At 42.1% G+C, this 27,999-nt stretch overlaps 1 protein-coding gene across 2 annotated transcripts; it reads right to left on the bottom strand.

Moving 5' to 3' along the window:
• Positions 1 to 17: 17 nt before the first annotated feature.
• Positions 18 to 27,999, bottom strand: CAV1 (caveolin 1). Of its 2 annotated transcripts, none has more exons than XM_073328143.1 (3): positions 27,893 to 27,999; positions 26,452 to 26,616; positions 18 to 2,161 (listed from the first exon to the last, which is right to left on the bottom strand). In XM_073328143.1, the coding sequence occupies exons 1-3, from the start codon at positions 27,920 to 27,922 to the stop codon at positions 1,820 to 1,822; spliced, it is 537 nt and encodes a 178-aa protein (XP_073184244.1). In that variant the 5' UTR covers positions 27,923 to 27,999; the 3' UTR covers positions 18 to 1,819. The 2 variants fall into 2 exon arrangements, with proteins under 2 accessions (XP_073184244.1, XP_073184245.1); XM_073328144.1 differs by lacking the exon at positions 27,893 to 27,999 and adding an exon at positions 27,250 to 27,478.

The following is a 27,999-nucleotide window of genomic DNA, read 5'->3' as shown; positions in this document are numbered from 1 at the left end:
AGACAGGAGCTACCATTAAACATTTTTTATTGCGTAGATTGTAGGCTTTGCAGTACATGCAAAATTAAAAAAAGGTGGCAGTTAAATCTGTAAGCATATAATAGCAATGTAAATGTCTCGGATCAGCAATGTATTTGGATTAGGGACTAATAAGTCTAAGTGAACAGACATCTTTCAGGATACACAGTTTACATGATAAATCAAGGAGGCCTTTTCAAAGTGATTTTCTTCATATCAAGATAAAATATTTCTTGTTTACAATCTTGCTTGTTTTTAGTACTGCAAAATCTCTATAATAGTACACTCTCAGTTCTGTATATAGGAAAACCATAAAACTCTACCCATACCAGGGTCTGTTTTAAATGCAAAACAAAAGTAGTGAATAGGTTTGCAATGCATGTGCCTATAAAAGAGAGAGAGAGAGAGAAGCAGCAGCTGCATCCTCCAAACAGATTTAAATGCACTTGTGGCAGAAATAGAGTGGAAGGCACCACTGATTCATATGAAGTATTAGGCAGAAAGCTTTGACAATACCAGACAACTTTATGTGCATTTCAGGTTTTAAGGGTTCTAATGCTTCATGCAAACCTTATGAGGATGTCCTCTGAACTCAGTAACATCACTGTAAGGTCAAAGGCTCCCATGGGTCACAGCAAATGCTGTGTTGCAAATGCTTTATTTTCAAGGGCTAGTGCTTTGCAACATTTGACAGTTTCACACAGTACCCTCCATTAAGACTTCCTGATGGCTGCAGCTCAGCTAAAAAAGTGGAACACAATGTGGAGTTTCTAAAGCATCTCTTGTGATGGATTAGTTTGGACTCAGCAAAGCGTGAATTCTCCTGAAACTAATCTGTGAGCTAACAGCATGCTGACCTCGGCTGACAGGAAGGTTTTTTAAAGCTGGCTTCTCTCAGAGACAGCTCATAGTTGGTATGATACAGCATGAGTTTGGCGCACCTGGATTATTCATTTTTTAAGCCAGTGTCATCTCAGACACATTTGTGATGTTTACTGGTGTGATGAACACCTACATATTAGCTAAGAGACATATCATAAGTCACTGCCAGAAAAACATTTTAAAAACAATATTTTTTAATTTTGATCTTCAGTTTGCTTCTGTAATTATAGTGAAGGGCTGACAAACAGTTGGCAGCAAACTTTCAGGATAGCTACTATGACACAAGAAGGCATTAACTGTAGCTTTTTATGGACATTCAGCATTCAGACATGGCAAGTTTTATGTGTCAAAGTCTCTGACCTGATAAGGCATTAGATTTTCAGAACATATATTAGTTAAGTAATTTGTTTATATCTGTCTTTTCATATCTGACCATTACAGTAAATGGCTGTAGTCAACTGACAATACAATTGAAAAAAGAACATTCTTTTAAAACCTGCCAACTTGTCAGGTTCATTCTGCTGCAATAGCTTTATACTGTTTGCCCACAATAAAATGAATGGCATGACAGTGTTGGAAAGCATTTTTGCAGTTCTTTATTATATCATTGTGAATGTATCTTGCAAGGAATGAATGGAAGGCTAAAAAATCCCCCAACAGAAGCACATCAATATGTTTATCAAATGGTCAGCAAAATGATATGCGGCTGGAATGGGAGAGTAGCAATTCAAGATCATTTTGAAAAATGCAGAGTGAAAAAAAATCCAGTAGGGATAAATATTAGTAATGAAAACCGAACACATGATTCTTTGTTTTGGGCCAGTATATTCACCAGCGGTTGCTGCAGATTGATTTAGGAGCCTTGAAATTGGCACACAAAAAAGACTCTCCAGACAGAGAGCTGTCCTTGAAGCATCACTTATATTTCTTTTCGTATTGTTGCCCGGATAGTGCTGAACATTTTGCCGATGGCCTCGAATAATCGGTCGCAGAACGTGTGGATGCAGATAGAATAGACCCGGCTGATGCATTGGATCTCAATCAAGTAGCTTCTTATGCATGGCACCACTGCCCAGATGTGTAAGAATGACAAAATGGCAAAGTAAATACCCCAGATGAGAGCCAGAGGAATGCCAAAGATTGCCGACAGTAAGCGATAAAACCAGTATTTTGTCACAGTGAAGGTGGTGAAGCTGGCCTTCCAAATCCCATCAAAACTGTGTGTTCCATCAGGTTCAGCAATGACACCTTCAAAATCAATCTGAAGGCAAAGAGGACACAAAAACAGGTTAGACAGATATTCAAAACTGACACAGATGTGTGGATTCCAAATACCCTTTGTCTTAACAGTGATCTACTCATTATGGCCTTGATTCAACAAAACATTTAAGCATGTGTTTAACTTTGAGCATGCAAGTCCCATAGATTTAGACACTTAAGCACATATGTACATTAAGCATGTACTTACGTTTTTGCTGACTAAAGATAGGGTTACTCATGTCATTAAAGTCAAGCACCTGCTTAAGTAATTTGCTGAATCAGGACTTTAGTCTCCGAATTGCATGGAACAGTTTTGTGGACTGTGTGAAGCATCTGCATGTAAGTGTGTCTAAAATATAAAACGAGCCTCTGCTAATTGTGGCTAGCAGATCTGTTCATGTAACTGGAATGGAAGCTCAGATTCCTGGCCTGGAGTTTCCTTCCATGCTGGACACAGGGTAATTGGGTCATGGACCCCAAAGGAAGTAGCAAAAAAGAAGAACAAATGGGGACACCATTTTCAGGCCTCCAAAGGATATAAGGAGAATTGCACTGTAGAGAAATGCTGCTATCTGACTGTGAACCAATCCTTGAAGGACACAAGAAGATACAGCAGACAAGCATCTGCTTTCCACTTACAACAGTGAAACTTCAGAGCCGTATCTGGGGTTTCTCCTAATTTATATGATCAGGGAAGTGAGATCAAGATTAGGCTCCATATATTCTAACGTAAATATGCAATGCTCTGGAAGAGAAAACTAGTATTAAAAAGAGGAGCAGCAGTTCTGCATTGCAAAATCACAATATGCAATACGGTAGAATGAATGGCTTATAAACAGTAGTAAAGATTTCCATGCAAACCCTCCCATTTTGCAAAAGCATTTAGAATATGTAAATAATTTTAGACTTACTCACACTAAACAGTGAATTTCTGTCCTGTCTCTTGAGGCCCCTCTTAATAGTGAAACAAGTTATTGTTGGGTTCATGAAAGTGACAAAGTATTGATGTTAAAGAGTTATGATACGTTTTGTGTAATTTTCTTTGAATTCTAATGAGAAACAGCTCTTTTGACACTGGGCTTATCTGGTTGTTAAAGAAGAAAATTTTCTTACAATGAAAAATTGAATACTATGAATTTAAAAGTCTAAATTTTTGTAAGAAAATAGTTGCTTTCCTAAAGCACTTTGAGTGGAGTATTATGTGGCTATGTGAAATTATTACAAGTCATTTATTTAGACAATTTTAGTGCATTCAGAAAATCTATTTTAATTTAATAGAATGAGGTTAAAAATCCCAATAAAAGCTTTTCAAATTAAAGTGCATCTTTCCCTCATTTATTTCCTATAAAATCAATTATAGAGGAGCAAATATTGAGGAAAAACAAATTTAAGCCATTAAATATCAACCCAACATTTTCATACCTCCTGATCATGTAAGGGTTTAACCTGAAAGGTGCTGATTGTCTTCAATTCCTACTGTAATCAACAGGTTCATGTTGCATGTTCTGCCTCTTGAATGACTGGACCCTTAAATTCCAGCCACTTCACACTGTGACATATATGTTACCATGAAACCAAGCTCCAGACTTCAACAGTGCAACAGGGACTTCTGTCTGATTCAAATGAACCAGAAGTCATTTTCACATTCCAAGGTGACAGCAATTTAATAGTTTGTAAAATTTTGACAGCTCAATGTAAATTGAAAACTAGAAACCCTAGATATAAATTATTATTTTATTAGATGTATTTGAGGTATTCAGAATCTAGACACATTTTATGTAGCTTAAATCAAGAGCAAACAATATTTCCCCAGTCATGTGAAGCACACACCTAATCACCCCTCTGGTAACCAAGCCAACTTCTTGAAAGGTGGGGAAGACCAACTGGAAAACCATATATCTTGGGATTTCAGAACCTGCAATTTGTGGAGGACGTGATTAATGAGATGCAGCTTACATCATGTTCTGAAAGAGGCCAGGCTCCAGCTCACTTCTGATAGGAGTGAATTCTAGAAATGAGGAACATCTGCTGGGAACATTTAGTTCCAGAGCCCATTCACCCTTGATAGGCAGGGAAAGAATTTCTGTTAAATGTTGGCATTGTGATGGGGAACAGAGGGACAGCTGGCCTTTGTGATAACAGGGTTCTAGAACTTTTAGGGCTTTATGTGTAGTCAAAGGTAGTAACCAGCATCTTACATTTCACCCAGCAGAAAACTGGCAGCTAGTGGATATGATGGACCACAGATGCAATATGCTCTCGCTAGTCTGCTCTGCTCTGAAGATCGGAAACCACATTTTAGAGGAGTAGAACCTTTTAATGGGCCTTCTGACTGTTCCCTGATAAAGTGTAATACAACAATCCAATCTTAAAATGATAAAGACATGGACGATTATAGTGAGGTTTGCATCTCAAGGGAAAGGATGAAGTGTTTGTCAGTTGAGGAAGACAATGATTTTTCTGACCTTCTGGGAGTAGAGGAATCTACTAAAGGTCCTGAGATGGCAAAAGCATTGTGACAATAGGTGGACAGATGCCTTCAATAAAAATAGCAGCCACGGTCTATGCAAATTCTACAAAACGTTTCCTGCTCCAACATGCATCACATTTATCTTACCCAAAGTGAGCCTAAGAGATCTATCTGGCTTTCATTCAGATTTACCTGTCTCTCCACCAGATTCTAAGGGAGTGAAATCAGTAGGAGCTGGATCAGAACCTAGGATAGCAGGAAAATGATTCTGTCTGTCTGGGCCTGATGAAAAGGAGACATAGAGCTGCTCCTTACTCCCAAGGACCTATTGGTGTGGAGTGCCACAGGTTTCAATCTTAGCCCCCTCATATTCAAAGTATCTGAGAGGGGAAAATTGTGAGACATAGTATGGCATCTTCAATGTGTTGAGTGCCCAACACAACCTTCTGGGAGCTCGCCTAAAAAAATAAGTATGTAGCCATCTATAGTGATTACATCCATTCGTGCCACATCATGCAGTCATCTAACTTAAAGACAAGCACTCTTGACTGAATTTTCTAATACCACCCTTAGAACACTTATTGAATTTTTACAGTCAGTGTGTGGGGATGACAGTTCTTTAAACTTGTGCTTTAAAACCAAACATAAATAGTTGTTAATATACCATATTTATAACAGCACCCGATGATGCATCTCTTTAATTCTGGAAGTGTCAGGGGGTTCTCAGTTTGAGTTAATCATTAGGAACATCTTTACATTGTAGTCTGGTTCTTGCACATACGGATCATGGGTTGACACTCTGTTGGTAAGATACCTGGCCAGGCTCATATATTAATATTTAGAAGAAATACCCTTTCGTACACATTTCATAGTTTTGACTATTATAGCCAACCTGTGCAAAAACTCACCTGAAGGAAGTGCTACAATAAAGGGTGCATATTTTACAGGTCTCTGTTGAAATGCCAAAATATCCAGGAAGCTTAATTGTCATAACATTTCCATTACAATATTAACAGAAACATGTTGAGACATAATAGTTCAGCCCCATGTCACACAAGCTAAACATGTGTTTGATATAATCCACTGCACAGGATATTTAGCGTGGCCAACATAACCAAGCAGAGTAGGTCAACAGGAAAAATGAACATCACAATAGTATTCCACGGCAAGAAATTAAAGCAATTATATATATTGGTGGAAAGAACAATACACTCATAGGAGCTGATACAAATGAGACTGCTGCCAAGAGTATGGGTTTACTGGATCAGGCTCAATATGCCACACACACAGCAATGGTTCTTTAATGTGCTTTTCTAAGGCACAGCACATTTGTTAATTACACAATTCTCAGCAGCATCCTACTCTACCCTATGTTTATGGAGTCAGATACTTTTAACACCTTATGGGATAGGGAATGTAATCATTAACCTCTTCTGTAATACCTGTAAAGATGACAAATCATGTACATAAATGGATAAGCAGCTAAAATTGTATTTCCATGGAGACCACCTCTTATTGCAATATTGGGAATGTGTTTGGCTTGAAAGTGCATAGCTCTGATTTCTGACACTGGATGTAAATCCCTGTAAATTTGTGCAGTCTCCACCCAGCTCCAGACACAAGTCACACACTCGCTGTAGAGTCATTAGTTGCCATGTCACCACCATGGAGGATCTCATTTTATTCAAAAATTCCAAAATAACACTGTCTAATCCTCAAACCAACAGCTGGTCTACACACAGATGGTGAAATCCTGTCCCCACTGAAATCAATGTGAGTTTTGCCATTCATTTGAGCGGAGTCAGGGTTTCACTCTGAAATTCCAATAGTTTAAATCAGTTTCTAAATCAATTTGTTTAAATGGATACAACTTCCTGGTGTAGTGTCAGTTAAGGATGGATAATATTTTAGCTTAATTTGGTGTGTTACTAAGCCTAAGACTTCTCCCCAGCCCGGGCTACTTGCAGGTTTCCATTCCCAGGCTAATTCTTCTCCCTGGTTCTGCAAATAGCAAGCTATAATGATACTTGTTTGATCATCTGCCACTCTGAAGAAGGCTCTAATAGCACAAAAGTGATTTTTGGTACTTCTCTAAAAGAATGATTTCACCAAATGAAAACAAGTTTTCTAACCAATACAACAGCATATAGGGTGACAGTCTGGCCTCATTGATGTCCATGGCAAAACTCCTCCTGACTTCAAAGAGGCCAAGGTTTCATCCATGGAATCAATCTTCCATTAGGAAAACGTGTTATACGTGCAATGGAGACACAACTCTGTATTTTTTATAGGAGCTGTGCAGAGCCAGAAATGTATAAGGAGTTTGTACAATATAACTCAACCTAATTTAAAATATAATAATAAAAAAAATCAACTTTAAAAGCTAGGATTGGCAAATGTCTTTTCTTCAAATAAGAATTAGAAACAGTGTATGGTTTTGTAGCTCATATAAATGCATTAAAATGTTTTTCATATTAGAAAATAACTCCCTGTGAAATCAGTTTAGAAAACTAGGGGCTTTTCTCCTGTAAAGTTCTACAGTCATCCAAGCTCAATACCATCAATGAGCAAAGATAGAAAAATGGAAATTTTTTTACTGTAATGAATGAAACATATTGCTATGCTGGCAATCTTGTGAGTGACTTCAAAGAAATAAATATACTCCAATTTCTCTGTATTTCCATTAAGGCTTTGTTAGGATTGAATGGTTTATACTTTTGGACTTTTATAAATGATGCTGAATACTTTTGTGCAGCACGTTGGCCTATAAAATAAATCTGTGAATTTGCAAGTACAAGTTAACCAAAATCTAGTAACATATGTTAAGAAAAGTAATCCTTGCTTGATGTGTTGTGACATTGTTTGGTAAAATGAACTGTCAGGTGGTGTTGAATCCAGTCAAATACATTACAAAAAAATGTATACATGCAGAAGTGAAAAAAAGCCTCATTTTCATTAGGACAGGGTCTGGATATTATATTTCTGTTTCAGTAGAAAGCTTGGAGTTTAATGATCCATGTGCTGGAATTTAGATGATTCTAAGACCTGCAACACTGATTTCTAGAGCCAACCTTCCTAACCGGGCGTGGAACATATGAGTGTGAATCTATGCAGTGTGTATATTGCCTCATTCATGAACATAAAAACATGTTGTTAAAAAAAGACATTTCTGCAATAGTTAAGATAACAAGCTTTAGGTTATAGTAACTCTTTCCCCAAACTATACAAGGATTTTTCTAGTTAAGCACATGAAAACTGTCATCAACATTCACTTTTGTATCACATTATGCTAACGTTGGTGAAACATAAAATGTATTCAGCAACATAGATTTATTTGCTTCCGCAATGAGCCAAATTGCTCCTCAAATTAGTTCAGTGCTCATCCTTTGCATAAAGGGTTTTTAGGATTAGGCCAAAAGTCTTTTCACGCATCCAGAAGGACCGCAGGATTGAGTTTGCACAGGCTGGCTGTTTTACAGGAGAATTTATTTTTTTTCAACTGGCTCATAGTAGAAACATTAAATCTTACTGGGAAACTAACTTTGCATTGAAGCCCTTCTGAGGCTGCATCTTTAACTTACCGGTCGTTTTTGTTAACAACAGACTATCTTTTTGGCACCCAAAAAAAGAAACTATATGTTTACATGGAACTCACAGAGCTGTTAAAGTAAATGATTAGAATCACCCATGTGCTCAGGTGTATTTATATATAATTCATTACAATGGTGAAATATTTATTTTAAAAATATGACTCCAAAGCAATCTCGTTGCTTTTCAGGCTGAAAAGTCGAGTGAATGTTCTCTCTAGGCCTGAGTCTCGGTAACTGCTCATCTTACAACACTAGCCTAACTGTACAGACTTCTGTGGAGTGACTCCTGAGGAGAGGAGAATCAGGCCATATTTCTTTTCTTGGCAGACATTCCTTTTCCAAGTGTAAGAGATGAAGATGATGTCACGGAATCATGGTACTTGCTATGCCACGGTGGTACAGCTCAAGTCACACACAAATGTCCTAAAAGTACAGAGGAACCGTTATGTGTGTGAGAGGCTAAACAATTATTAGTTCATGCCACCAACAATCAGGGAGGGATTACTGTTCTAGACTAACTTTAACAAACGTGGGAACTTTTATATCAATTTTAGATTATATTGCACAATACTGAATACACCATCTCATATGAATTGCAGTCAATGTCCCATTGCCACATCTTCCCTTTTCACTTTTCTACTGGCCACAAGTCCCAAGCTGCTCCACAGTGATTAAGTAGTGATGTTAACCTGACTCCTGAGAGTGAAAAGACCAATGAGCAGCATGGCAAATTAGGAGACTTTCAGTCATGTAAAGTATTCATAAATGTAGCGATCAGTCTGTTCATGGCGCAAACACAGTGAAATTACATAAGTGATTAGAAGGTCTCAGCTAAGACTGGAGCTTTAGTGTGTTAAGTGCTGTACAATCACATAGGATGAGACAGTTCTTGCAGGTTATGGTCTAAATAGACAAGACAGGCAAAGTGTAGGAGAAAGGAAGTATTATTATTAAGGGAGCACAGCTGGACTCCACCAATTCTCAGCTGCTATATGTTCATTTAGGAGTTATGCCAGCTGGCATAAGATAAAGCAGCCCCAAGGGTGCTCTACCTCACAGTGCAGCCAGCACAGATCAGCCCAAAGGATCAGGGAGTGGATCATAACTAAGGCTACATTTCAGTCATGGGTATTTTTAATACAAGTCATGGACAGATCATGGGCAATAAAAAAAAATCACAGCCTGTGACCTGTCCAGGACTTTTACTGTATACCCCTGACTAAAACTTGGGGGGTGGAGGGGCGGCTCAGGGGAGCGGCCCTGGGGGCACTGTGGGTGCTAGGTCGGGGACAGCCTGGGGGGTGCCACGGGTAGTTGGGGAGGGGAGGAGCATGGCCCAGGGTGGGGGGGGGGTGTTGTGGGTGCTGGGTTCTGCAGCTCCCGTTGGCTGGCAACCGTGGCCAATGGGAACTGCAGGGGCAGTGCCTGCGGGCGGAGCCAGCACTTGGAGCTAGGAGCTGAGGGAGGGGAGTTCCTGTTGCCCTTCTGGGGAGCCTCCCTGCCCCAGGTAAGCACCGCCCGGCACCCCAATCCCCAGCCCTGAGCCCGCCCCCCCCACACCCAAACACCTGCTGTGGGCGGGGTAGGGGGAGCGCAGGGAGCCCGAGACAGCCCCAGCAAAAGTTGGTGCGCCTGGCCTGGGGGCTGCCCGAGCTGCTCAGGTGGTCATGGAAAGTCTCAAAATCTGTGACCTGACTGCCAAGACTAACACGGAGCCTTAGTCATAACAATCACCCTGATGCCTCCTCTGAGGAGCAGATTCTGCCCCTAGCATAGGGATCAACCCTGTACAAGCAGAATATGCACTACGCAACCTATGCATTTTGTTATCCTCATTTCTAGGTTCTATTGTCATTTCCATTGTTCTGACTACATCACTCTTCCTGCCTCTCCCACAGCATGTTCATGTCTCTTAGCTTTCCCCTCTGGTTATCAGTTCAGTAACACTCTGCAATGCTGAGTGTCATCAGACTGATAACAAGAGCCAAAGTGAACCAAGCCGTGTAAAAATAGGAGTGAAGTGGCCAGAAATATGGAAATTAGGGCAGAGAGATACAGCAAAGGTTCCCATTAGCTTTTAGTGGGGAAACTCACTGGCTCATGAGGATAAGATAAACTTTACTTGGGTTCCACTTTTGTCAAATATACCAAACGAAGGTTAGCCTGTAAAGACCTTGTTGCAGCTCCACGCAGTCAGGCACAGATTTAGGCAGAGGCCTCCCTCACTGCAGTACATGTACACCAGGGAACTAGTTATTCTGCAGCCTCTAGGGTGTATTGTGACATGGCCATGACACGTCTGCAATGCTAATGAAAATACAGGCATGTTAAATTATGGACACAAGGTAAGGAAATGGGCTTTGACCAATTAAAGGATGCTAATAACTCAAAATAACCTTCTGTTTAGGCCAAAGATTTTTAAACATTACCAACTTCTGTTCTATGTCTACAATACATTTCCTGACCTCAGCGGTTCTTTGTTTCCTACTATTCAGTTTGGTAAAGCTAGTTGTTGCATTGCTTGTAGCTTTTGTTAGGTTTTGCTATGAAAAATACTGCAGTTTCATTTGCCCTGGAGGTGTTTTTTAAACTAGTTTATCAGTGAGTTAAGTCCGTTTGAACAGAGATTTATTTGCAAGGAGGCAAATGATATGAAGAACTTGTCTACTCTTTCAAGGTTTGTTTAAAGAAAACCTCTATTAATTACAGTGTCTGAGATAAGAGTTATTGTTCCGAAGGAGCAGCCTGCTCAACGAAGAAATGTGCACTCTTTATATGAGAAAAGAGAGATGGGTGCAAGAGTGAGTTATATATCAAAAGCTGTGGAGTTGTGGGGTGTTTCCTACAAATTCCAATCCCAAACCTCCAGCTATCATTGCTGCCCCTTTTGAAAGTTTGTTCTTTGAGACATCACCTATTGCAAAGCAAACTTTACCATGTTGTGTTGCCTGGGAAGATAACGAAGGATACCTAAAGGCCACATTTTCCCAGAGGTTTCAATCCAGCCAACATTTCTGCAGGTATGATGATGCATGCCCAAAAAAACACTGCCATGTTTTTGGAGCACTACTGCGTGTGGTCACAAACGATCCAATTTACATACACCACTGATGCTCAGTTTCAGCGTGAACTAGCAAGGTGCTGAGCGCCACGATGAAGTGCTAAAAGCCCTCAGTTTCCACTGAAGTCAGTGGGAGGGTGTTCAGCTCCTTATGGAAGCACTCAGCCCCTTTCAGAATTGAACCCTTAAGCCCCAGATCTAACAAAGCACTTAAGTATGTGCTTCACTTCAAGCACATGAATGGGCCCACTGAAATCATGGGCTTAAATGCTCTTCTGGGCTGCGGGGCCTGATCAAAAGCCAGGTGCTTAATGAGCAATGTACATGCATGAATATATTTCTATATAGCCATAAAAAGGGGTTATTTATATTTTTAAAACATGTCTAATGTGAAATGTTGAGGCTGATTTTAATGCCAGCACTGTGCTGTTTTACGGCAAATTTTTCCTCACATTAAATAAAACCCAATATTTTTGCTAGATTATATCGTGTCCTTACAAGACTAGTAACAAGCATATAGCAGGAAGCAGATAAGATCTTTCCCTATTGTGCTCAGCTTATCATTTAAATTTTTCCATTTACTCAACTTCCTTTAAAAACAATTCAGTTCAAGCAAAGATGCCTATAGTCTCAAAATGACCATAGCCGCACTGTATTATGAGTCACATCTGGGAGAGGAGAGAAGCTCCAGGACAGATGCAATTCTTCCAGAGGTGGTTAAGACTGGTGAATATGTTATTAAATAATGGGAGGCCCAGAGGATTTTGTTCTTAGCTATTTATGCTTCCACTTACTTTTTGGATATTGAAAATGTGCAGTTACAAAATCTGGAGAACATTGTTGGGTGGTTGGAACTAGGTAAAAGTTATGCAAGAAGTGCCCAATAGTTGCAGATAAAATGCATCCAAACTTTTAAATGCTTCTCTGACTCAAACATTCCCACTTCCTTTGCAAAATACATGCTTCCACACACAGAACCAACTGTCTTCCTGACAGTCCTTCTGATGTATCATAGGAACCGAGAAGTTGGAAAAGCACATTAGGTCATCCCCGCAGAATGTGCGGAGAGGAGAAGACTAGGAGAGGGATATGGGGTTGATTTGGGGTTGAAGCAGAGGGAGTAGGGTTATATGTCATTGAGCTGCTCCTTTCCTCTTTTGCCTGGGCTCCTAGCAACCATGTGATTTTACTGATTTTGATTTTATAATAAACTAGAGCACTGACATTACGTAGCACTTCAGAGCTTCAAAGCCTTTATGAAAAGGAAACAGGCATGGTGAGCTGCTGTCCATCTTACAAGAAACTCCAACAGATATTTCACTCCTTGACCTGTAATACACCCCCCTGCCCTGGGTTGCACTTGCCTGGGTGGGGGCGGGGGAGGAACTGTGGATTTTCTTCACTTGTTTTCCATTTTAAACAAAAACTCTCTCTCAGACCAGAACCGAGGACGGAGGCAGCACCATCTGGCAAACAAACATATTCACCTGCATTTCTGGGATGTTTATATTTTGTCCCTGAAAACGCACAGCATGCTCATGCCCAGGTGTCCTGCTTCCCACTAATAACCCTTTTAAATACTGGCCATTTGGTGAAATCTGGTACCTGACAAAGGCAAAATTCTTACTATTCAAAAGTATAGATCCTCATGGTTTGACAAAGATGTTTAGAGATTAGGAATCTCTAGCAGTATCCAGAGATGGTATAATTTTGATCAGAAACAGGGAAATCACCTTGACTTGTAATCTGGTGGAAGAAATGTATCAAGAGTCTCTTCCAGCACATGAGACAAAGAGGTAACTTGCCTTTGACCACACAACCAATGAATACAAAAGTCAAGATTAGACTTTGGCTTCCAGCCCTGAAATCAGTCCATCAGAGCACACTTCCTTCATAGAAGCCCGCCAGGTCCCCCAGGGATGACACTTTTTTAGCACCAAAAACAAACAAACAAAAAAAAAACAACAAAAAACAAAAAAACACACTAGGACCACAAATAGTCAGAAAAAAGAAACACTAGGACCACAAATAATCAGAACCTTGGTTTTATATAGAACTGGCTCAATGCTGCAAATAAATAAATAAAAATATCCCACAAATATGTGCTCAAACTTTTAAGTGAGTTTGCTTTGATTGTGTTTCCTCCCCTTTTTGTGTTCACTTGAACTACAATATTCTAGTAAATTCGTTTCCTGGCAAGAATATTCATGGAAATAACGAATCTTTGGCGAGTACTTGAAAATATTAACAGAAAGCAAATGCTGAATTCATAAATAAGAATCCTGATTATAAGGCTGACACTCCTCCAATCAGCAAAGAGAAATATTGCAAGTGTTCAATCAAAACTAACCAATATGGTTCAAATATTCAGTTCTGAATATCAAATCATTCCAATGGGCTGCTTGTAAACAATCCACAGATACATTCAGTAAATAATTTTGAATAATGAATAATTCTGAGAAAATCATGATTTGCTTGTGCGCATTTCAGATAAATTATTTGCTTTTCATTCACCCAGCTCCAGTTTTATGTCCTGCCAAGAAGACAGCGTCTGGTTCCCTGACACTATGTGGGGTTATTGATTCAGTACCAACCAAGGCCTGCATACATTTCTTAGCACATGCTTAACTTGATCGGTTGAGCGGTCCCACTGAAGTCACTGTAACTACTTGTGAGAGCAAAGTTATGCATGTGAATGCAGAGACAATTCCACCTGCTTTTACCAACATAATTTCTTGCAACAACTAGGCATTCTTTAGAGGGCCTTTATCCAAGTTCTCACCTGGTCTGCCTCAATATAGCTTGAGAGATTTGATGAACTATCCATCCAAGGAGTCATCTGAATCTATCTGAAGTACTGCTATATGTCCTGTGCAGGTGGTGTATTCCTACCAGCCAATTCCCGAGGAAAATTACTTTGATGTTGCCAAAGTAAATTTGTCATAGAGGAAACAAAGTTGCTGTTTCCCTCCCTGGAAACTGGTGTTCTGAAAGCTAGGTTAGGTCACTACATTTTCCCCATACTGAAACTTTTCTCAACTACGTTTAACTTTTTTGTATCACTTTGTTTCACAAGCCACAATTTGATACATCTGATTCAACCACCTACACCAGGGATATCTGAAAATGTTTCCTACTCAGAAAAAATATAGTTTCGAGGTAAAATTCAGGCAACTCTGAAGTCAAGGAGAAATCTGCCATTGATATCAGGATTTCACCCTAGGATTTCTTTATGAGAAATAAAGATTTTGGTAAACAGATTTTTAAAAGACTCCACCACTCTTTAAAACAAAATGTCTTCTTTTTTGGGCCCTGATGCTGTTAATATTTCCATTAGCTATAACGGCCTTTGGATCAGGTTCTAGCTCACATGTTTGTGCTCCAGTACCACTTTATACTGTGCCGCTAGCCTCTCTCTCATTCACCTAAACCTCCCCACTTACAAACACAAGCTCCTTAATAACAAAGATTTTATTAAACAAATTTAATGCGAATTTGTGTAGAGGCACCAACACGTCACTGGGATGAGAAGTATAATTTCCCAACACCCAGTTTCCACTGGGTAGGCACACTACATCAACTGAAATAAACACTTTCCCTTTGATTGCCATAATGATATGTAACAATTTTCTCTCTCTTCTTCCCCTCACGTGCCTCCCGCCCACCCCGTTTTTTACCTGCCATGCCTAGAACTGAAGGTAGCATTAATACAAGGTGCATAAAGCTGTTTAAAGTCTAATTAACTTTTCTGAGCCTTTTCAAAATATTTGTCTCTGCATGTCCTCTGTTAGAATTTTTTTATGGAAGGCCTTAAATTACAGATCCTCAAGTAACAGTGTTAAAACTATTTAATTTTAAATATTGCTATAATTTCTATAGATGACACTGTGAGTCTAGGGCCTTGCTCCTGCAATGAAGTCTGCACAGGAACAGAGATCTGTCTGTGTGGAACTCATAAAAGGATTGGGAGCAGAGAAATGGGGCCGATAGGAAATAGTAACTGTGTGTAGTGTGCAAATGGAGTGTGCTTCTTGTTATTTTTTGGGAGTGACGGCAGGGATTTTGAAGGCGCCTGTGGGAAGTAGGTGTCCAAACCCCACTGATGCTCCCTTGTGCTAATAAAGTTTGTGGATGACACGAAGCTGGGAGGTATTGCCACTACAGAGAAGGACCGGGATATCATACAGGAAGATCTGGATGACCTTGTAAACTGGAGTAATAGTAATAGGATGAAATTTAATAGTGAAAAGTGCAAGGTCCTGCATTTAGGGATTAATAACAAGAATTTTTGTTATAAGCTGGGGACGCATCAGTTGGAAGTAACAGAGAAGGAGAAGGAACTCGGAGTATTGGTTGATCACAGGATGACTATGAGCCGCCAATGCGATATTGGCGTGAAAAAAGCTAATGCGGTCTTGGGATGCATCAGGCGAGGTATTTCCAGTGGAGATAAGGAGGTGTTAGTACCGTTATACAAGGCACTGGTGAGACCTCACCTTGAATACTGTGTGCAGTTCTGGTCTCCCATGTTTAAGAAGGATGAATTCAAACTGGAACAGGTACGGAGAAGGACTACTAGAATGATCCGAGGAATGGAAAACCTGTTTTATGAAAGGAGACTCAAAGAGCTTGGCTTGTTTACCCTAACCAAAAGAAGGCTGAGGGGAGATATGATTGCTCTCTATAAATATATCAGAGGGATATATACCAGGGAGGGAGAGGAATTATTTGAGTTCAGTACCAATGTGGGCACAAGAACAAATGGTTATAAACTGGCCATCAGGAAGTTTAGTCTTGAAATTAGATGAAGGTTTCTAACCATCAGAGGAGTGAAATACTGGAACAGCCTTCCCAGGGGAGTAGTGGGGAAAAAAACATATCTGGCTTCAAGACTAAGCTTGATAAGTTTATGGAGGGGATGGTATGATGGGATAGCCTAATTTTGGCAATTAATTGATCTTTGACTATTAGCAATAAATATGCCCAATGGCCTGTGATGGGATGTTAGATGGGGTGGGATCTGAGTTACTACAGAGAATTCTTTCCTGGGTGTCTGGCTGGTGAGTCTTGCCCAGATGCTCAGGGTTTAGCTGATCACCATATTTGGGGTCAGGAAGGGATTTTCCTCCAGGGCAGATTGGAAGAGGCCCTCGGGGTTTTTCGCCTTCCTCTGCAGCGTGGGGCACGGATCACTTGCTGGAAGATTCTCTGCACCTTGAAGTCTTTAAACCATGATTTGAGGACTTCAGTAAGTCAGACATAGGTTAGGGGTTTATTACAGAAGTGGGTGGATGAGATTCTGTGGCCTGCGTTGTGCAGGAGGTCAGACTAGATGATCATAATGGCCCCTTCTGACTTTAAAGTCTATGAGTCTTTTGAAAATCCCAGTTTATACTGAGCACAGCAGCAGTCTGAATAGGGAATGTGATGCTTTCACCTTAAGCTGTGATGGTATCTTCTCGCTTACTATTTGAGAAGCTGAATTTATCAGTTCCCACTTGTCTAAAAACATAGCATGTGTGCCAGATAAGCATAAGACTACAGACCAAACTCATCCCACATACAATTCCCCTGAAGTCAGAGAGTTACACTGTGGATGAAATTGCCTATAATAAGGGCTACCATTTAAAGTTATTAAGAGGCTGGCCATTGGAGGGTACAGAGAAATACTGAGATTAATTTAATTGACAGGTTTCAGAGTAGCAGCCGTGTTAGTCTGTATCCACAAAAAGACAAGGAGGACTTGTGGCACCTTAGAGACTAACCAATTTAATGAGCTGTAGCTCACGAAAGCTTATGCTCAAATAAATTTGTTAGTCTCCAAGGTGCCACAAGTACTCCTTTTCTTTTTAATTGACATGGATTTTCTCTTCAGTTAGCAGGTGCCCCTAGTTCTATAGCTTCATCCAAGCCAGTTTAGTATGATGTATTGCTTCTTATTGCTTGAAAAGTGTCAAAGTGTAAAATACTCTTTTTGGACCTAATGTGCAGCGCTCTCTATTGCATACTCCTTACATGTTCATGTCACAGAACTCCCAGTTTTGTTAATGAAGAATTGTGAGATAAAGAGTTCAACACTATGCATCATACAGGAAATTCTGCCCCAAAATGACATTTACCCACTGATAATTCTAACTTGTCAAAGTCTTTTTAAAGTTTGTGTGTTACATGCAATCTGTCAAATTATGTTGGCTATAACATTTGCCTTCTGTGAAGCACCTGGTATAATTTGGGGCAGTGTAAAAATAATAATACAATAAGCATCAGTACTGAATAGTTAATTATGTCACCATAGCAAACAAATAAACATTATGAATCATATTCATTGGTGTTAAACAAGAAGCCAATGCATAAGGGTTTAATTATGGTGAGAGCTTAAATATAAACAAAATATTTTAAAAAGAGGCTTTGATCAGAATAAATACAATTACTGGTTAACCACTGCAATCCCTATGAATGATTAATCTTCCGAGACCTGCAAAAGAGTACCCAATACTTCCTTGCCTTCCATGTAAAGTATGACTGATGCTTTGAAAGAGCTGTGCTCTGCCTCAATTCCCTATCTACATTACTCCAGTTCCAAACCAGTGTACCCTGATATAACACTGGAGTATTGCAATGGTGAATCAATCCCCTAACCCCTGAATCCAGAGCTGGAAGAGTTATTTGAACAAGGCCACCAGAGTGTATGGGTAGGCAAAGTTTGTCCAAACTTCTGGGACTATGTACAATTAAGGAGCCAAATAAACACTTGCAAGTTAATATTTGACATTAAGAAACTATCGGCACTGTGCAGAAACAAAGGAAAGGGACTGTTTATTAAATCTCATCCATTCCTGGTGGAAGAAAAGTTCTGGCTGAGCTCTGGATTTTCTCTTATTTCATCTAGTTCGACCCCTGGATTCTATTCCTGGCTCTGCCACTGACTCTGGACAAGCCACAATCTTTCTGTGCCTTAGCACTTCCATCTGTAAAACATGGATGACAAACCTGACTTTCCTCACAGAAGGTTTGTGCACTAAGCTATTCCTTCATTCATTAGATGGAAAATGCTCTGTCTGGCTAGACATCTATCTCTGTATTTATGCTGCACTCCACACACAGGTGTCTGACTGCCTAGGTGCAAAGTATTAGATGAGGTGATTAATTTGAGTTAATATTGCCTTTGGCACTGACTTTCTCTTTTTAGCCATTGATGGGAGTCATAAATGTTTTTAAGTAGGCTTGGAAGGATTAGATTTTTATCTGTAAATGTGGGTAAAATGTCAATTTCACCGCATACACACAAACCGATGAAAAATATTTTCATTGATAATAACGGAAATGTACAGATAGGCAAAGTAAGAAAAATGCTGAGCTAGAACTTAGTAGAGTTTGATTTAAGGATATTTACTCTGTATATTTTGACGTGATGTTGACAATTTCTATTTTAATGGTTATAAAGCTTTAACTTTTAAAAATCAATGTCTGTGGTCATTAAATGATTATTGTCTGACCCATCCTGTTGTCTGATACCCCTCCCTGCATAATTTCCCACAACCATGAAATTTTAAATAAATAAAAATAGAAAAAATGCTTACAAATAAACAGTGATATTATCTATCAAAATTATATTAAAAAAATCAAATTCTGCTAAGTCTTGTTTTAAGATACATGAAGGGGGCGTGCCAAGCCAGCATGGCTCATTGGACAGACTGAATAGTAGTGCCCTCCCTAATACCAGTGTAAATGGTGTATGTGATGTTTGTTCACATCTGATCAAAGTTTCTGGAATATGTTTGATCCTGTAGTGAGCTGAACTGCATCAAGCTGAATAAACTGTTGTAGTGGAAGGACTGAATACTTAATTGTACTTGAGCAACAATGATAAAAGCTTTTGCAAATTAAACTAGGTGCAAAAACTCCTTGTTGTTTCATAGAATCTCAGGGTTGGAAAGGACCTCATCTAGTGCAACCCCCTGCTCAAAGCAGGACCAACCCCAAATTTTTGCCCCAGATCCCTAAATGGCCCCCCTCAAGGATTGAACTCACAACCCTGGGTTTAATAGGCCAAAGCTCAAACCACTGAGCTATCCCTCCCCTGAATTTGTAGCTGTAGTTTGTATCTGTAGTAAATCAGAAGATGTCTGCCAAAAGAAGGGTCTCTCAAGCAGTAAGTAGTTGGTGGTCATTGCTTTTTAAAAACAAAATAAGAACCAAATTGTGGATGGCCTTGCATGGGTTTTCCAGAGGGTGCAATGGACATTTCCTATCCAACACACCCTTGAAGGAGACAGTCATTATCTGGCTGGCTATGCTCATGACCAAGGAGTGGGAACCAAATACTGTAGCTGTATCATCACTGGTAGTCCCTACTGGTGCTGAGGCGGCACGGCTGAGTGGGCTGGGAGGCTGGACATAGCCCACCCAGCTTGGGTAAGACACAAGGAATTGCTGGAGGAGGATAGGCTACATATTTTTTAAGGTGCAAAGAAACCTGCTCCTCGCTGTGCTTTTCCCAGAACCAGTGAAGTTGTTATGCCTTATGCAGGCAGAATGTCTTCCTCCACCACTGCGGGAGCACTCAAAGTGTTCCCCAGGCCACACTACAGAGGGTTTCAGGACCATAATTTGGCCCTACGATGGAAAAAAAATCAAAGTGTGTTGTGGGGCACAATTTTAGGAAGTGCAGAGAGTGATAAAGTCCTCATGAAGAAAGCACCCCCTCCTCCTCAGCCAGCCACAGGTGAATATTGGCTCCCTTGGGGAATGATAAAAGGCAGATGAGAACAATAAGGGGTTTGTGATAAACGTCATTGTTGTGATAAAGACACTAACGGTTGTGTCGCCTCTCACAGAGGTGAAGAACGTGGCATAGAAAGTGCAGAGTACAGCTCAGAGTCAATTGTGGTATATGAGCTATATAGCTGTAAGGCTGTTCTATGTACTACAGAATGGCCCTAGGATCTCGCAGGTGCAAAGGCAGTACACCTGCTGCTAGAACCCATTACTACCTTCCAGCTGGCTGGCCAATTCCACTGTCAGGTAGATGGAGCCATTACCCCATCTTCTAGCTCGCTCCCCCTCATCCCAGAGGAAAAAGAGAGGGAGCATTCTCTGTCCTCCTGCTGAGTGCTAGTACTACAAATTTGCCTGGACTTATGTGGGTCTCACAAGGGAGTTGAGGTTACACTCTACCCCTCCTTCCTATACCTCTACCCCAAATGATTTCTGACTGGAGAAATTAATGTAGGCCTTAACCCTCAGAAAGTGCCTTCTTGTAGATGTAAAGTCTGGCTTCGACTGAAAATGACCTAGATTCTGATAAGCAGAGAATCTTTACATACTCATGAGATTCCAGCATGTCTTCATACCTCTCTCTTTATATCAAAATGTTGCACCAACACTCACTTTTAAATTCATTATGCAAATTGAGCTAAGTTTTTAAAAGAAAGCATAAACAAAGACAAGCCAAATTCTGTTCTCCTCCATGTATGCGACTCCATTGACTTCAGTGGGGTTGCACACATGTAACTAAGCGTTTTACCCCATTTTTTTCTAAGTGGATGAAAAACATCCTCTCAGGAAAATTGTAACTTTAGAATAAATTGTAACATATCTGCATGATGAAAGAAGAACTTAATATAGATACTACTGAAGGCCTACATTTTGAAAAGAACCAGTTTTTGGTGCCTCAATTTTGGTGTCCAACCTGAGACATGAAGGCATGTTCGTCTGAGACATTGAGAACCCACAACTTCAAATAGGAGGTGCAGGTGCTCAGCACTCATAAATTAGACCCAGCAGGTCTCAAGTTGGGTACCCAGGGGCTGGACACAAAATTAGTGGTCATTTTTGGTAATGTAGACCGTACAGCAAATAAAACAGGAAAATATGGCACTCAGTGGTAAGCAAACACAATTACTTTTATTTTGTCCCTCTTTACAAACTTATATGGCCTCCATCACCAGAGTATCTGAGTGCATAAGAAAAATAAAATTGCAGAGGTGCTGCTGTTTTATTTATAAAGGACTGTTACGTCAAAGACTAACACGAGACAACAATGTTCAATTTGGAGCTGAGTAAAAAGTTTGGAACAAAAATATATTTGATAAATGTAGCAGATATTTTTCTGCTCATGAAATGTCCCCAAATGTTGCAGTTTTCTTAGATTTATTTGTTCTTTAAAAATATTTTATTAATTTTTGGCAATTTTTTTCACTCCATAGACATCAAACAGCTGCGTGTGAGTATACACACTAGTTGAGCTCTGTTGGTTAGTGGGGATTGGACAGTCCTTAAAGGCCCTTCTAGCCTTAAAGTCTATGAGTCTATGAAATAAGACATGTGGTATTGTTTCTCTTCCCTGATTGGGCAAGTGTGGAAGCACACCAGTACTTCTGCATGTCAGTTTTCAAATTCAATTTGGAAAATACTCATGCATGGAACTATGAAATTCATGTCCCATGAACATTCATGCCAATAACATTTGATCACATGAATGTTCACTGCAAGCTGACATGAGAGCTGAGCCCGTGGCTGAAGCTAATTCATTGACAACACTGAGAATACCCCTGGAAAAGTTTTGCCGTATTCACCCTGTGGTAGTTCAGTCCAAACAGCCCAACACATGGTACTGCTTAAAGCAAGTTGTTTTTCTCTCACACAGCCTCATGAATACACAATGTTGTACACACATGAAGAGATTTGAGCATATCAATTAATTTAGAACCTCATCCTGCACCATGTTGCCCAGTCAGGGGCACTTGGCATCTTGTAGAATGCGGCCTTACGTGAGCATGAGGAAATGCCAGATGTTGAAAGATTCTTTCTCCCCCCACTCCCACCCCACAGTCAGAGATTGGACAGGGGTAAAACTAACTATTGAAGGTACTTATAAGGGGGACATTACTGTACGATCTGAAGCTCAAATCTGAGGCATTTCAATGCCTCCTCTGCTCCTCCAGCTGTTTTGCTTGGTGTTGGGTGTGCTTTGAAAATGCCTACCGGATCTGGCCCACAGGTGAGATAGGCAGGGCATAAGCCAATCTTCATCTAGCTTGAGGGTCATCTGGGGCCCAGGCATCTAGAGTGAGGTGTTGTGCATATGCCCAGCAGCAGAAACTTGGGTAACCTGGGGACTTTTACAGTGAAAATGTCGATGTCAGGAGATTTTAGGAGTCTTCAGGGTTAGGTGGCAGCTCAGTAAGGCTTTTGAGGATCTCACTTGTGCCTAAATTTTGGACTTGGTGCCTACTGTGGCTTTAAAGTATTTATCTTTGGCATATACCTGTGAGATAAGGAAGCACTATTATTATCTATTAGAAGGGGAACTGAGGCCCAGAAAGACTAAATGACTTGCCAAGGAGCAAGCACTGTGGCAGGATAGGGAATTGACCCTACAATTTCTAAGGCCTGGCCTGGCCTACCCCAACCACTACACCATCCTTCCTCCCACGTAGAATCCCACATCATGCTGCCTTTTCACCTTAACAGAGAGGGCCTTAGGTACTGGGAGTTGTAATATACACCCCAATGCTAAAATAAATGGGGCCATTTAGTCAGCTTTTCAGGAATTAGTGTGGCACTTAGCTTCCATTTCACAGACCTTTTAAAGTCACATTGTGACTGAAGCTTAGGTCACCAATATCTTTAGCTTTAGAGTCAAGCTCCTCCAGTCCCCCAGTGTCAGTACAGATCAGGAGCAGGTGTAAGCCCTTTTCTTGATTCCTACCTAGCTGACATCACCTTACTTTACTGCTGTGCTCCATATAGCTTATTTATCTGGTGCAGAGGACACTGTGCAAATGCAGTGAACTGTGTGGCTCAGCGTGATGTACATCAGGGGAACGCATCCCCTGCTTCTCACAATCTCGGGTTATTTTTAAAACTTGTTATGAGATTTTTTTGAATGCAGGCAGCACTGAGGCCTTTTAAAGAGCTGCTTACAGAGCAGATTCCTTGTTCTCTGTCTAATCATTTACTTTTCATGGTTGATTTACTTGCCCCCATGTTACCGTCTGACTCTCATAGCATAGTGGCAAGAAATGCATGGATGCCGAGTAAAAGGCTGAAAGTTCTGAATCTGGTGAAACACAAATATTTTAAACAAAGTAGAAATAGGGCTGAATCACTACTCTGACTCCATACACCCCTGAACTTGTACTATTTGTTTATTACTTGTATTGTAATATTACTTGTATGGTAGCACCTAAAAACCCCAGCTGAGACTGGGGCCCTATTGTGCTAGGTACTGTACAAACACATTCTCTGCCCTGAACAACTTACTGTCTAAGTAGATGAGATGGACAAATGGCAGGGGGGAATAGAAGCAAAATTGCCTGCTCAAGGAACACAGCCAGCTAGTGGTTGAGACAGGAGCAGAACCCAGATTACCTGACACCCAGTCAAGTCCTGTCCACTAGACTACACTGCCTTTCCAGAAGCTTTCAGAAAGCTCTGATATGGATCATAAACTGGATATGAACTTTATGTTTGCCACTTAAAGAGCTGAACTTAAAAGCAGTAGCCAAAGAACCCGGAAATTTGGATCTAAAGTTTGCAAATTGGAAGTATCTGTGAAATAAAGTATAAACAGCAAAAGAAATGATTGACTATCTGGTAACTAGGCGGGAAAATGTTGTTTTTCCAATTGCCCTACGAATTTTGCAAATGTTGCTGTTAGTAAAAAAACAAAAGTTGGATACCCTGTGTAGCGTGAAAGCTTGTCTCTCTTGCCAACAGAAGTTGGTCCAATAAAAGATATTACCTCACCCACCCTATCTCTCTAAGCTTTACTGAAAGTGGGGATCTGAACACTGTCTTGATATGATACTGACATTCCCTGTCACTCACTCACTGGGATGGGCATACCTTGGAAGCAATATGAGTTTTCTGACTGGTTGGTTGGTGGGGATTTTTAGAGTGTTTGCAAGTGGCACATTTGTGGATAAGAGGGATCCAGATTGTTTCAGAGAGAGATCAAAGGTTTGGGTTTTTTTTAAATTCCTATAGTTCTTACTTTTTAACTTTCTTTTGGGTCACTGGGAGTAACAAACAACCATCTGCAGGACTTGTCGCTGTGGGCAGGTGGAAGGGATGTGCTTTGTAAATTTCAGTTTCCTTTAAGACAGCTATGTTTTTCCCCCCATCTGCGATCTGCTTCTTTTCCCAGTAGGATCTTTCTTTCTCTGTTTAGTTCTGTTCTGTGGCTATCCAGATTCCAGCCTGCCTGGGGGCTATGACTCATACTCAGAAGTTTTAGTTGCAATGGGGACTTCTACTACCACTGCTGCAGCATACAGTGAGTGTAACACCAACTGTCCCAGGTCACTAGTGGGCAGGATCGCACCTGGGACCTCTGGAGCTAAATGCATGAGCCTCTGCTACAATAAGCTAAAAGCCATTTGGCCCTTAGCTGACACGGTAGAGTAGACACATTAATTTTTCTGTCTAAGTGGGCTGGGTGCCACTAGATGGGATAGAACACCACACCCAGGAGATATGTGGGTTACATGAGCACTAGCATGCTCCTCTCTGAACTCTCACATAGCTCTCCCCCTACATCTCCTCTTCCACAACCAAAAGGAAAACAAAATTCTCGATTTATAAATACAAGTTGTTGGTTTGTAAATTGAGATTTGCACCATTCTGTATCTTTTTGTAGACCATTTTTCAGTGTGTACAGAATTTAACTTCTTTTGTTTCTAGATTGTAAAGCCAAAGTCATGGAAATAGCTCTATGAGCATTCCATCTGCCTGCAAAAACTTTTAGGGCTTGATCCAGCAAGGCAGAGAGCCTCTGCTGTGATGACTGCCTTCAAATCTTGTTGCAGTCAATGAGATTTAAGACTGCTCTGTACCTTTCTGGATTAGGACCTAGAGGTCTAAATCATTTCACCAACCTGCCTTAAAAATCAACAAAAGTGAAATTGTTCTGATACAAAGAGAATGAAACATTTCCCTGAAAGTACCTGAATAGACAGGCTTTGCCTCCCATCCCAGAGGCAGGATGGACTAGGATTGCACTAAGTGACTGCTGGATCTGAAACAGGTTAGCATTGAGTGCATATCTGATGTTTCCGCAGATTCCAACAAATTTGAAGGACATTGTCCTTGGCCTTCACATGTGTAGTATAAAATTCCTCTGCTAATGAGGGATCAACTCCAGGGTTTCTCTGACCCAGATGGGCCCAGGCAACAATGTCCATTGACCCAGATTTGCTGAAATGATCAAAATTGGAATTAAAAATCTGACCAGAGATCTAGTCACAGTGAGTTTTTGCTTGTTTATTGCCTGCTTTTATCATTTCACTATTGGCGGGGAAAAAATAACCAGGGGCTATGGTTTTGCAAACATTTGGCTTAGGAAAAGTGAGCTGTGTGCATCTGGATCAGGAAAAAGCTGTTCCACAGGAAAGTAGTTGAGAGAAATCACGGTCAATATCCTTAACAGTGTAATCTGAGTTCCACCTGATTTTTGCTTTTTTTTTTTTTGGCCATTCCTTTATAAGGCATTTATAGGAATCATTGCTGGCCAGTAAAATCTCCCTTCCTGGGTTAAATATGGTAATGTTCGTTCCATGTCTCACCCCACCAACAAGCATTTGCAGCCAGCGGGACTGCAACAGAAGGACAGTTCGCACAGTTATAGCTGCATTTTGTTCAGCTTGCACTACTGGCGTGAAAGCTCCAGTAGCTGGTTGGTTACCGGTTAGAGATGCCCAGAAAACACGTTTCAGAGGAGCAGGCTGTGCGGACGCTGCCGAATCCCCCGTTTCCCCTGCGCTCCCGCAACAGCTTCCATGGGTCTGGAACACGTAGCGCAGGTTCATTCACTTAGCGGGTGTGTGTCCCCCCGGCCCCCCCATTCTGTTGCGGTCCCACGGGTCTCCAGCTTCCCAGCTAGTCACCATTAATGTATTGACTCACAGGAGGCTATTTAAGCCGATGCAGTAGAGTGCCCCCCCCCTTTTAAATAGTTTGCCGGGACAGCAGGTGGTGGAGGGAAGCAATGAACTGTCTCAAATGTTGTCAGCTCCGTCCCTGGCACCTCTGCAAACACCGTGCCGCCGGCACTTGGAGCTGCTGTCGGGGAAAAAAAAAATCCCCCCATAACAACAAAACGGCTCCAGCTTCTCTGCCCCCCCCCCCCCCCGGATCTCCCGCGTCTCCTGGCTTTTAATCCTTACCTTGACCACGTCGTCGTTGAGCCCGTTGGGGTCCCGGTTGACCAGGTCGATCTCCTTGGTGTGCACGTCGTGCATCGCCTTCTCGTTCAGCTCCTCGGCCATGCTCTTGTTGTGGGGTTTGTAGATGTTCCCGTGCTCCCGGACGGGCGCGGTGTACAGGAGCCCCTGGGCACGGGACGGGAGCGGGGCAGAGATGAGGCGCTGCCCGGGGCTGGGCGCTGGCGGGGAGCGTCACCAGCTCATCCAGCGGCTGGGCTGCGGCGCGCGCGGAGCCGGGGACCCTTCAGCGCCGAGCCTGCCCCCCGGCTGGCTTTTTAACCGGATAAAAGCAGCCCACACCACACCCCTCGCGCGCGCCGTCCCGGGCAGCGCACCGACTCCCGCCGCCAGGGGTCCCCGGCGCCCAGCCCGCCCCGCCGCGCCCTCGCCCCCGAGGAGAATGTGCCCAGCCCCGCTGAACCCGCGCCCGCTCCGTGCCCCAGCCACCGCCGCCCAGTGCCGGGCTGCACCCCGCTGCCCCCCACCCACCCCCATCCCGGCAGCGCCAGATCTCCGAGCTGGGCCATGTCCAGGCCCCGGGGCTTGTCTCAGTCCCTACCCCCCTCCCCGGCGCCCCCCCCCCCCCCAGGGGATCTCAGGTCTGTCCCCCTGTCTCAGGCCGATCTCCAGCCTCCTCATTTCAGCCATCCTTCTCCAGCCTCGGGCTGTAGCGTGCCCGGCCCCGATCTCTGCGCCGGGTCCCTCACTTGGTTCCCATCTCCAGCCCAGCCAGCTGCGGCTCCGAGTCCCTGATCTCACCCCTCAGCCCCCACATGCCGTCAGCCCAGAGCCCCCGGCACGGGGCGCCCTGGGCCCTTGTCAGATGCTCCTCCCCGGGGCTGCCGAGGAGAGTCGCTGCCGGGGCAGAGCAGACCCCCTTCCCGACGGGGCTGCAGCGGGCCGAACAGCCCGCTCAGGTGGGGCTGGCGGTGCCTTTTGCTCGTTGTGCAACATGCCACCAGTGCTGGCTGCAAACACCCTGCGGCTTCATGAACAGCCCGCGAAATAAACTGTCGGCGCTTCCCCTGACCCGGTCGCTTTGCGGAGCGACGCGGTTCCCTACAGAGATGTGTTTACAAATCCAAGCTAAAGAGCCGGACGCAGGGAAAGCGGTCGGCTCTGGATGGGGAGAGGAACTTTCCCAAAGGTGCCAAATAATAGATCGAATTTCCTTGGAGAGCCAGCAACATGGACAAACAACCCCCCTTATCTCTAAGCATCCCTCCCCATCTCCTTTGCTGGAAGGGGTCACGGTCAAGAGCAAGATCAGTAAAGTGCCAAGAATGCCCAGAGAAGCCAAGCCAGCGATAGCTGAAGCAGGTACTTGGAGCCAGGAAGAAGCAGGAACGAGAAGTACCTGACCTGAAACTGACTTTTGAAAGGATCCCAAGGCAAATCCTACCTCTGAGTCTACGTATTGGCTACCAGACATGCTGTCCTGGGCTTGATGGAGAGTCGGACTGCGGTGTCACTGCGCTATAATTTAGACGCGCTGAGAAAGGAAGATCC

This window comes from Lepidochelys kempii, chromosome 1 (assembly GCF_965140265.1).
Source record: "Lepidochelys kempii isolate rLepKem1 chromosome 1, rLepKem1.hap2, whole genome shotgun sequence".
Taxonomy (NCBI): domain Eukaryota; kingdom Metazoa; phylum Chordata; order Testudines; family Cheloniidae; genus Lepidochelys; species Lepidochelys kempii.
This window is presented reverse-complemented; position numbering and strand designations above follow the sequence as displayed.

Coding starts and splice junctions, on each gene's coding strand:
- CAV1 (XM_073328143.1), bottom strand. CDS start 27,922: ATGTCTGGTAGCCAATACGTAGACTCAGAG. Junction 26,617..27,892: donor GCCAATACGTAGACTCAGAG/GTAGGATTTGCC, acceptor TCCCGTGCCCAG/GGGCTCCTGTACACCGCGCC. Junction 2,162..26,451: donor TCAACGACGACGTGGTCAAG/GTAAGGATTAAA, acceptor CTTTGCCTTCAG/ATTGATTTTGAAGGTGTCAT.